General features: G+C 41.9%; 1 protein-coding gene across 1 annotated transcript; it reads right to left on the bottom strand.

The window, feature by feature from the left end:
• Window positions 1–661: 661 nt before the first annotated feature.
• On the bottom strand, window positions 662–5,098 carry tnnc1a (troponin C type 1a (slow); the record flags this gene model as incomplete). The annotated part of the gene is made up of 6 exons (XM_080030896.1): window positions 662–693; window positions 910–1,046; window positions 1,589–1,703; window positions 2,877–3,023; window positions 3,561–3,591; window positions 5,075–5,098. The coding sequence occupies 6 exons, from the start codon at window positions 5,096–5,098 to the stop codon at window positions 662–664; spliced, it is 486 nt and encodes a 161-aa protein (XP_079887022.1).
• Window positions 5,099–12,072: the final 6,974 nt, after the last annotated feature.

Raw genomic sequence — 12,072 nt, 5'->3', positions numbered from 1 at the left:
AAATTGACAACTGCACTGACAAATGCATATTGTTTATTACATGAGTGCACATTCCAAACAGACTTTTCATGTAAAAATATGCGACGCTCCGGGGGCATGAGAGGGGAATAAAAAGTCCTGAGGGTCTCTTCAACATACAGATATACAATGTGCACATTGTACAGACTGGATTCAGTACATTACTCTGAAAGTGTGATTAGTCCTCCAGAGCCTTAGTAAAGCTTATGTTGACACATGGATGTGTTCCACTTTGTGCACACACACATTTCCTGTCCAGCTAAACAATATCAGCCTCTCAGTAATAGGACGATTTGTAAACTGGCCTAGACACTTCAGATATTTACTCACAAAACTTATATTTCAAACAACCAAACTGATATACTATGTGGCCTCTATATATTAGCATAAGTTATTTTAAATACATTTACACAAATTCAGTATAGATGGGCACCGGAAATAGTTACAAACTGTATTTACAACAATGCAAGAGATGGTGGAAAAATACAGGGACATTCAGCTACAGTATACGACTGAATCTTGCAAAGTCGTCCCATTGTTTTTTTTATCAATGGCATCCAGTCAACATCCAATTTTTTCACAGATGAACGTGGAGTCACAGAGAAATACAAAAATAACACTCTGGGTATTCTCTTGTCCAGGATTACTCCACTCCTTTCATGAACTCCAAGAACTCTGTAGGAATAAGTAAAGACAAAGTTAGCAACGAGCCACTGAGCCCATAAACGACTGCTTTGAAATGTTTCAATCAGAATGTCTCATTTGGCGTGAATGTTTTGACCAAGGATCGATAAATGCTAGATTAGAGGAAATGGGCATCAGCGCATTTGCTCTACATGGCAGTTTCGCCATGTTTCTTGTATGAGTTTAAACACAGTCCAAAATCCTCACCATCGTAATCAATCTTGCCGTCGTTGTTCTTGTCACCGTCTTTCATCAGCTCCTCGATGTCATCCTCAGTAATCGCCTCTCCTGTAGATTCCAGCATCATTTTCAACTCATCCAGGTCAATGTAACCATCTGTGTTCCTGCACAATCGAAGGAGTTACAGTAGAATTGATGCACACATCAAAGCTCAGTTAAGTTTAAACAGGCAGTTGGAGGTGGTGTGCTTGCGTGCGACACGTGGCTGGTCTTATCCGGCATTTAAGTATTTAGTAAATGTCAATGTGAGAAAAAGGAAGGGGGAAAAAAGGCAAGATGCTTTGATGCTCAGATTAGGTGTCTGGTTTTCGTGGATTGGGTGTTTGAAATATTCTGTGCTGTCAAAAAGAATTATGGAGAAAACTAGATGATGTTCTCTGCAGAGCTACTTGGCATTTTGTCAGTACAGATAATTGTGCACAGGGAGCACACTTATGCTGGAACCCCATTATGAAGAGCCGTGTTAAAACTGGTCTGTGGTGATTTCCCAACCACAGCATAGGCTACTCTTGTTGTACTCGATGTTTTGCCAAGTCTGACATTTGGTTTACAGCTTCTTTTTCCTGTTATAAGATTGTTGTAGCCAACTGCTCTCATTCTTTCAAATATAAATAAAACAGAATTTAAAGATCTCATTCGGACTCACTTGTCGAACATGCGAAACAGCTCTGCTAGTTCTTCCTCGGACTTCCCTTTGCTGTCGTCCTTCATGCACCTCACCATCATGACCAGGAACTCATCAAAGTCCACCGTGCCACTCCCTACAACACATGCAATACATGGCATCACATCCTGACACTCCACACCAGATAGACTGTATAATAATCGCACCACAAGAACTCAAACTGCCTTCTCAAAGGCCAAACCTATGAACATATTGTATCAATATAATCACAATTAATTGAAATCCCAGCATTTGAACCTGCAATGGCTCATATTGGATTGAATGTAATGCAAAGACACAAGACAGCACATGAATCTAAGTGAAACATATTTCTTATTCATAAACAAACACAATGTTTTTGGGTTTTTTTTGTTTCTTTTTTTACTACTAAAGGCACAGTGTGTAGAATCTATTGGGATTTTTTAAAGAACAGGCTTAGTAGAAATGGAATATAATATTCATAAGTAAGTTTTAATTAGGGTATAATCACTTGAAAATAAAAAAAAAATGTATTACCTTAGAATGAGCTTTTTATATCTACATAGGAGAGAGGCGCCCCGCCATGTTACAGAACGGACAAACTAAACAGCACTACGTGTTTTCATATATGGTCGTCCACCGTAAATAGGACTGATGGTAGAAGAAGGAGAAGGTATATAGAATATTTAACTTAATACATCTTCACTTCATTACTTGATATTGTGGAAAGACTTCAGGCAGTGGTGAACAATGCAGTCTTTAGTAACACGTTTCTAGTCCCTGACAACCACGGTAGCTTATGTTCATTCTCCAAATTGGAGGAGTTAGCAAGATTCAGTCAAAAGCTTAATTTAATGTATACCAAATATACCTGTTATGTAAAAGGAAAGAACATACCGATTGGGCCTTTGACTGTCTCCTTATGTTAATCTAAATCTTTGTTACAAAGAAATCCCCTCTATTTGACAACATGGCATGAGCATTGACATCATTTTCTAAAACAAATCCACTTTTAATGTTTCATCCATCACTTCAAATGGAAAATTCAGAATGACTTGGGCTTCATCTGACACGCATTTCCTTTAATTCGCCCTGACACATCCTTTCCATGCGGGATCCTTGACTGATCATTTGACATTAAGTTCAGAGGGGTTTGAACTGCACTTGTCTGCTCTGCACAACATGATTGTGTTATGATGGGCCCGCCACCTGGTCTACGGAGGTCAACAACAATCAAGCACCAATCAGTTAGTTTGTGGTGGTTGTGGTGCGGCTTAGGCTTTTGATTTACCGTCTTCATCCACCTCGTCAATCATCTCCTGCAGCTCTTCAGGTGTGGGGTTCTGGCCCAGCATCCTCATCACTTTACCCAGTTCCTTGGTGCTGATGCAGCCGTCCTCCGCATCTTGTACAAAGATGTCAAAGGCGGCCTTGAACTCTGCAACACCACAGCAGAACCCGGTTAACAGCTCTATATCACTGACATATGTGTTATTATTCACCTTTATTTATCCTCGAGATATCATTGAGAGGTGACCCTCATTTACAATGACGTTGAGTCATAAATGCAAAGCAAAAAAAAACACAACAAGCTGATAAAGAGACGAAACAATTGAAACATTTAGAGAGCGATGTAGAAAGGCTGCCATTCAAATCAAACGGGTGAAAGTACAATATAGCCTAATTAAAACAGTTACAGGTAGAGTTCGGCAGATTCAAAATAATATGTCTACATTTGTTTGGATTTGGATATGAAGGTATTTATTTTAATGTGTTGCTGTAAATTATTCTAGGAGTCAGGGGCACTGAAGCTAAAAGCTGTCTTTCCAAGCTCAGACCGGGTGTGTGGAACAAATAACATGAGCATGTCATGGATGGGAAGACGGTGAGCCACAACCTTGCAGCATCGCGCTAAATGTTCATTCATATTTAAAAAAAAATAATAAAATACTGATTGTAGGTGTTATTTACACACCATTTTTCTGTTCCTCTGTCAGCTGCTCAACCTGCAAGAAAAAATGAAACAGCAAATGCTTTGGTTATCGGTTATTGTACTGGTTGCATCAGTTTGGGTAGTTAGTATATTATACACCTTCTCGGTTACTGTCTTTTTATATTTGGATGTTACTTTACATCATTATTCATTTAGAACCAATGCTCAACAAAGCCATATTTGGTCACGAAGTGTTCGCTAATCGAAATTAATTTAAGATGTGCTGAATTACAAAGTGTGGAACCAGCTTCTGGACTAGATCATGTCTTATCTGTTTTGGTAACTTTACAGTCATCAAAGGTCATATTTTGGCCCCACACACTCGCCACCCTTGACAAAACACAACACCTATATATCATGTGTGAAGAGCCAGTAAGAGGAGGAGTTAAAAATAAACAGACAGCAGGATCAGGAACCACAGATAAAGGGACATGATACACAGCGCTTTAAATTAGCATAGCTGTGGATCTGGCCCAACAATGAAGCAGTAATCCTGGAAAAGCTACCACGAATGAGAGGGGGAGACAGCTGCTTATGTAAAAGTTATTGTCTGTCGTCCACTATAAATTAAACACACACACATGCAGACACACACAAACACAAACACACACTCACACACTCCTGGTGATGAATGAAAAAATCCATCTAAACAAAAACATGTAATGTACATTCCTGTGTGTTTTTTTCTTTGTCGAATGTCTCATCTGCACTGCTCACTTGGGATGTGAGTGGAGGAGACAGCCAGCTGACTACGCTGGGTGGAGGTGACCACACGGGCCAGCAGCACAGCTTTCGAGCTCACAGATAATGCCGGAATTCAGCCGTGGGGGGTTTATCTAAACCTGAAGCCCCATCTCCATGGCACCAGAGAAACCAGGAACCCAGAAGCGTCAGAGCGACCGGCCAAAATTAGCCACAAAGTGAAGTGGGACTGCTCCATTTGAAGTCATGGTTGAAGCGTCAGAAGCAACAAACCAGCGACCTGTCCTGCCAGTGACCCTTCCTGAGTGGCTCCTATCAGCTCTGATATAGGGCTTGAAGTAGAAGAACATCTAGAGACCTATATGGTGCCAAGGCTCTTTTGACATCAGCATGGTGACGGAGGCAATGTGCCGTGCAAGCCACATCAACAGGGATTTGTCACCCATTCAAGTAATGCCAGGTGTCAGATGAACAAACTGACATGGGGCCTTTTTTTGTGTGCAACAGATGAATATAAACAAGTACCAGAATATTCCATAGAACTGCCACTCAAATAGGGCAGAATAAAAAAATCACAGTCTTACATTGTAAATCACTGACCATACAGTATGGCATAAACTGATAATAAATATTTCTGGATTATAATTTATCATCCGTAGTAACAGCATCACTCTCTCATACCCAGTTTAGCTCGGTCGCACAGATTTTTGTTGCACATTCAACAACAAAACCAAAAATATCTTGCACATGCACACTTTCTGCTGTAAGAAGAGTGGTGAGAGGAAGTAGCCTACCGCTGCCTTGTAGATGTCGTTCATGTTTTAGGCTGGTCTTCTGCTGCCTGTCTTGGCGGATGGTGCTGGCACAGAGGAAGGAGGTACTGTCCAGCTCAGGGCAGGACACTGGCCTCATCCTGGGAGGGCTTTATAGATGGAGCCTGGCGCTGTCTGGTCCCTCCCCAGGCGCACCGGCGGCCTCCCCTCTGTTTTCTGCCTCGGTGTGCGTCCACAAATGAGTGTCTGTGTATTTGTGTCATTTGGCCAATCTGTCACAATCACCGGGCTCAGATAAAAATGCAGCAGCTCTTAGGAAGGCATACTTTGGAATGGAATGAGGTGAGGGGGTAGGGGGAGGGGGGGCTAATCTCAAGGGAGGGGGGCTATAGAGACACTCAAAATTCCTCTAGAACTGGACCAGAGACGCAGAGGGCTCAGGAGGTTGTGTGCGTGTGTGTGTGTGTGTGATGGTGTGTGTGTGCGTGCGTGATGGTGTGTGTGTGTCTGTGTTTGTGCAGGGCAGGGGTGGTAGAGGAGGTGAATGGGTGGATGCTAGGATGCAGACTACAGCCAGCAGACCATGAAGGGGAGGGGAGTGGAGGAGGGCCGCTGTGACCAGAGGAAGGGTTAGAAGAATAAAATAACCTTTTAAAGGGTGCATGGTTTCATGTGCAATAAATACTTTTTTTCATGACATACATTTTGACCGTTCACAGTATAGGTAAAGCCCAAGGTTGACAATGATTATAACATTAATGATTCCATTTCATGTAATGATACCAATAAGCCACAAGAGTACACAACAGCAGAGCCCTGGACCTGGAGCACATTGCAGCCATTCTTAATGTTATAAGTTATACCTATGGTTTTACTGATATGACATGTTACAATGTCCGTCATGAAAATTGGCTGTTAGGTAAGGCAGGTAACCTTTACTGCAGTGGACAGGACATTCCCAGGTTGATAGCTGTAGGGCCAAAAGATAAAACAAAGGATCCATTCACTCATGTGGCAAAACAAAAATTCTATAACATTTTCCCATAGGGGGTTAAGGTCTCTGTTTCCACCCCAAACAGAAGTGACTTCTTACAGCACTGAAAATGATGTATCCACAGGCATCACTATGAACAGTTTTCACTGGATCTTTTTTTCTATTAAAGATAGTCCCTATGAAAACATTTGAAAGTGTGTTTCTATGGATTGCTAAGAGTCACAGCAACATTGTTTCTGGGAAAGGACGATCCATTGTATTCTTCAATTGTACAGGGATACAGGCAGAAATGTCAGAAACAGAAATATAAAAACGAGGAAATGAGACCAAAGATGCTGTTAGTGAAAAAATATGGTTCACTGTCATTTGAGTGGACAAACCCTTTAAAAAAGAAAAATTACATTGTTTCCATATATACAGTATAACCACACATTGTGCTGTCACAATGACAGTTGTCAAAGTGACTGCACAATGATAGTGAAATCATAGAAATTTAGAAATCATAAACATTTACTCCCAGGCAATTACCATTCTACATGATTAATGAGGATTTTAATTCTTAGCCCTCATGTGCAAGGCAAGGCAAGGCAAGTTTATTTATATAGCACAATTCAAACACAAGGCCATTCAAAGTGCTTTACAGGGGCAAGGTTAAAATACATAAAACAAGATTAAAATACATAAAACACAAATGCAACACAAATGTATTCAGCAGAGGGTGCTGTTCACTACATATCGACTGAAATAAATTGTTTCGCAAGGCTGCCTCTGGATATAAAATGTATCATCAGTGGGGTACGTGAGAAATCTGGGTCAAACAAACCAAACACTTGCAGACAAATTTAAATTGAATTGTACAGCAGCCGGTGCAAGACTTTTTCAGGATAATTTTTTTCATGTTCTTTTGAAACAAGGCCATCTCAATCACTTGACTGTGATTCATGCACACGTTCACACACGTGCTGTCACAAAAGCGTACACACACACACACGCACACACACGCGTAGAGCATGCTGTGGCAGGCATTCTAAGTGACGACTGATCATGCTGCTTTATAATGGGATGCTAATGGGGACTGGCACAACTATCAAGCGTCATACAACCACAGACATAGAGAAGGAACTCAAACTGAACAACATACAAGTCCTACTCTTACACAGATAAAGACACAGTTCTCATGACAAAGACCTCACATCAGTCACATGAACCGGTGATGGTGACTCCATTTCTCCATGGAGATAGAAAGGCGGTGAGGTGGGGAGGGGATGTGAGGGGGGCACGGGAGGCAAAATTAGATTTTGTTCTATTCTTCTCTCAGTCATTTGTCAATAAGTCACAATCAAAACACTTGCCATTGCATTGCAAACTGCTTTTGCAATTCAGAGCAGAAATGAATCGTCATCAATGGCGGCGACGCCATCAGCTGAAACCCAGAGAATACTGATGAGTCTACATGGTCAGCCAGACAGATTCATCTGGAGCACAGTCTGGTGGGTGCCAAGAGTAACAAGCAGCTCTGCAGGGGGCACTAGATTCTAATGTAAAGCTTTCCTGAGCGTGCACACACATGCACACACCCTCACACGTGTGCTGTAGTACCAAAAGACTGGCATACACATCAAAGAAAGCATATGGAGTGCTGTTTCATTGGAGCTCTCCACCAATTTCCTCTTACAGAGGAAGGCTGACGAAAGAGCCAGCCATCTCCTCCACACAGCGCAATCAGACGGCACATCTCAAATACACAATTCACCGCACACCGCTTTTTGAGGGGTTGCCATAGAAACTCTGCTGGGGAGAAGCGGGCAGAAAATGAGAGGAGTTGAGTAGGGCTATTTCCCCCTCCACCTCTCTCTCTGCCTCCCTGCCGCCACATTTTGTCCTCAGAGTGACTGTATCATTTTCTATTATTTGACTTTTTTTTTTTACTTGCAGCTAACCTGGTTATGTTTTGAAGTTACACAGGGATGCCGATTGTGGTTGTGGATCCTACTTAACATAGCACATGGTTATCTGACTGAATTGTGATTTGAAAGGGCTGAATTTCAACCGGAATTCTTTTCCTGCAGAGAATGTTATAAATTGAGTGAGAGGGTATGCAATATGTCAAAATGCCCGAGGCAGAACATCTCATGCTGGCAGTACTGAATCAGCCGGACTACATTTGTGAAGATCTACTACTATACACAGCATACATCACGTCAATTTAAATAGCCGTGTGATATAATGATTGGGTTGACATGCAGCTGTGCTTGAAGCATAGGTCCTACACTCTCTCTCTCCTCCTCCTGTGCTCTGTCTCCTCACCTCCTTGATTGCTATGGGGAGGAGGGGAGCTGAGCCCGTCAGCCTCTCTTTCTTTCTCTCTATTCTTTCCTCTCTTTCTCTCCCTATCCATTTTTCTCCCCCTTTCTCTCACTCTATGCTTCCATTCATTGATGAGCAACCTGTCAGCAGCTCCTGTTGTTGCAGTCTGTGAATGCTCTGCATGTGACTGAATGATACACAGCAATTTTAGCCATGAAAGCATATCTTCCTGTCCAGTGAGTGCTTTATAAGAAAGGCCCAATGTCTGATCAGCAACAATGTCTAACCCAAATTAAGGGATTTGTCTGCAGAGATGAGGGAGAGGGTAGTCTTCACTTTGCTTCAGTGTGCTTAGTGGTTCCTTTCTGAAAGTCTTTTGCACCGAGGCACTTGGCTTCACGCAGTGTTCCTTGCATCAAAGCTCTAATGAGGCAGTGGCCACATTAGCTCCAGCACCGATAGAGCCGCGCAAGTAAGTTTCTGCCAGGGGGCAGCGTTTTCCGGTCCACTGGACCACCAAGTCGCCTACCACCCTTTCTACCCGAACCCAGCTCCCCCTCTCTCCCACCACCACATCCAGCCTATATAGACACCCAGAAAAGATTTCCACAAAGATACATGGCGGATGAAGTTCCCTTCAAGCAAGAGGGAAATTGTGTGTCTTCTATGTAGCAACAAAAGGAGCGGTCAAGATTCTGGATTTATCATTGAACACGCTCTGCACTGGAAATTTGAACAAAATATAAAAGAAATAGTGGACTTGTCAAGTGAAATGAGAATATTGACCATAACGTTTTCCTCCTCAGTTTCTGAGTTTGCACTAGTTACAGCAAACAATTCATATAGACTTGTCTATTATGTCTGTTTGCATGTACAGTATGTATGAGTCACATCATATTGGAGTGTCAATGTCCCTATGAGATAAGGATGTAGGTTTGTTTTTTTTAGTTAGTATTGCACAATGCATTACTTACTAAAATGAAAATACTAACTTCCAATGCAACATACAGTATATTCAATTCATAAAGAAAGAAAACCTCCACTGCACTCCATTACACTATTAGACACCAGTGTAAATACAGTGTAAAAACTGGAAAGGTTTTGCAGGTATTGTTATTTTTGTTATTACTCCCCTGTGTCAACAAAAAGGATTTGAGGCATGGAACAAGTATGATAATTGAACACAATACATTTAAATTCAAGCCATTATAAATGCAGCCTATGACAAGAGTTGCATGTCTTGATAGAAATTCACGCACGCACGCACACACACACACACACACACACACACACACACACAGAACATTTTGGATTTGTAAGTGTCTCTGCCTTCGCCCCTTCTCTTCAAATAGCAGCTCCCTGAAATCGAATCAGCGAGCCCCTCAGGTTTTCTGACAACGTTACAGCAGTAGCAAAGTAAAATGCACAGTGGTATAACTTCAGCATTATTAAATTCTATTGAGAGTGTATAAGGAGATAGCCTGTCTCACTTTAGCTTTTACTTTTCCAACGTTTAGATTACAAGTTGCTTTTTGAGCTTAATCAAAGTTGAAGTAACACATTTCTGCACAGAGATTGTGGAGAAAAAACTCTAAAAACAATTAAATAAAATAGCATCATTAAGATTGTAAATTGTCCTTTTTATGAAATGCGTTAGATATACAAATACAAGCATCCTGATCATGGACCTGTGAACATATTTAAAAGAAAAATAATAATAAAATCGTTGAATGGTACATATACAGTTATGAAGGCCACTATTTGATAATATGCCAGGAGGAGTGATTTATTAGATATTTGCTTTGCCAAAAACATAAACTGATAAAATGACACCACATTGACATTTATAATATTATTGAAATGTCTCGACAAATATTGGTTGGACCGCCATAGGATTGATCGCAAATACCCTACAGTTTACTACTAGCGCCACCCACAGGTTAACATGTTCACTTATTAAATGAAATACTGTATATTTAAATCTGTAGTAGGCTACAAGATAGACACACGCACAAGAGTTTGCACTCACATTCTTGGTTCCCAAGCATCTTTGCTGAAAACTGACATATCATCAGCAGGTTGACATTTAGGGGTTTTGAGTGAATGGCATCATGTAGGAATGGAGTTGCTGATCAAATACTTTTTCATAATCGTTTGCATGCTTACATGCAAAACCAAGACAGTTAATGTTGTAAACATCATAGTTGCTTCGCATCAGAATGTGTGCATTGTTATTGTAAATATGTTTGCATGCTGACCTAAGCAGTTTGCTCATTACATCCCTCTGCCAGAGCACAGTCTCACAGAGCAGCTAGCATGGCTGTAGACTCTTGTTCTCCTGAGCTAGGTGCTGTATTTCTGTCCTGGTATTTGCAGTTGGCCCATGCTGATCTGGGCTGTGCACGTCTTGTGTCCAAGAGAAAATGTTTTGAAATGGCTCTGTAACTGGGATACAGTCAGAGCACAGAACAGACCGACAGCAATAAAGCTGCACCAGGCGACATCCAGTGTCACAATACACCAATGAAATTTGCCTACACCTTGGGAATGCAAAAGAGGAAAGCATAACATACCAATCCAACTATTAGTTCTTATTTTGTTCAACGCTATTTGGTCACCTTTGCTACAAAGGGAAATAAAAAAACGTGTTTATCGATTTTACATTCTTTAATACTGTCAATTGGGCCTACCAACATGCACAAGCAAGTAAAAGCATCAACATTGAAATCTTCTCTAAAACGATAAAGGGTAATGGACTCCAGCAGAACTTTGATATCTGTCTCACTTTATCATTTCATGCAGTGCTTATTTAGCCTCTCGAGCCAGCCAATGAGAGATGCAAAAACACCCACCCTACAGTTTTATTTGTTATATAATTCATGAAACTGTCTGGGGACGAATGCCCTCCAGAGTCTCATTCACAAGACAAATTGGCCTGAAATTCATTGGTCCCGCAGTGTGTCTTGTAAGCTACGTTTCACTCGCTCCCCATGCTCGCACAAACAATTGCAGACAGACACCAACATACACGCCAACGTCCCCTAATCCCCTCGTGTTGGTCCATGTTACCCGTGTGGTTGTGGTAAACTCCAGCTAAAAGAGGGGGGAAAAAAACACCTTTGCATCTGTCTGTGTAGCTGAAGTCCAGCCTTGAGCCTACTAAGCTTCAGTGAAGTGTGCTGCGATTTGACAAGGCCAGAGACAGGATGCACTGTAAATATCTGACTGTCATGTGACTCACTTTGTGGCCTCAAGGAATCATCAAAAGGTCAATGTCTCCTGATGACATTGCCAACAAATAAATTAAGTGACTTCATATTTTGCTCATGCATCTGTCCCATTTTAAGAGATGGATACATTGGAGGCCCGTTGCCCCTGGCTTTGCTTCGGTGGCCGGGTGCGGCCGGTCCGGCGGGTCTGCGCGGGTCGGTCGGGTCGCTGCGTTCGGGGGTTCGGCTGTGGTTGTTTTGTCGTGCCGGCGGTGCTTTTGGCTGTGTATTCTCTATTTCCTCTTCTCTATTCTTCCTTTCTATTCTCTATCATGGTCGTGGACCACCTCTGGACTGGTGCTGCGCTGGGGCTTGCTCTCTGGGGGCGGGGTGCCGGGGGGCTGCGGCTCTCGGTCTGGGGGGCAAAGAACGGAGGAGGTGGAGAGGTGTTAATGTTAACAGGTATAATGTTAATAGTGTTATTAGTGTTAATAGTGTTAATAGTAATA

The sequence above is a fragment of the Ammodytes marinus genome, assembly GCF_949987685.1.
Source record: "Ammodytes marinus genome assembly, chromosome: 7".
NCBI lineage: Eukaryota > Metazoa > Chordata > Actinopteri > Uranoscopiformes > Ammodytidae > Ammodytes > Ammodytes marinus.
This window is presented reverse-complemented; position numbering and strand designations above follow the sequence as displayed.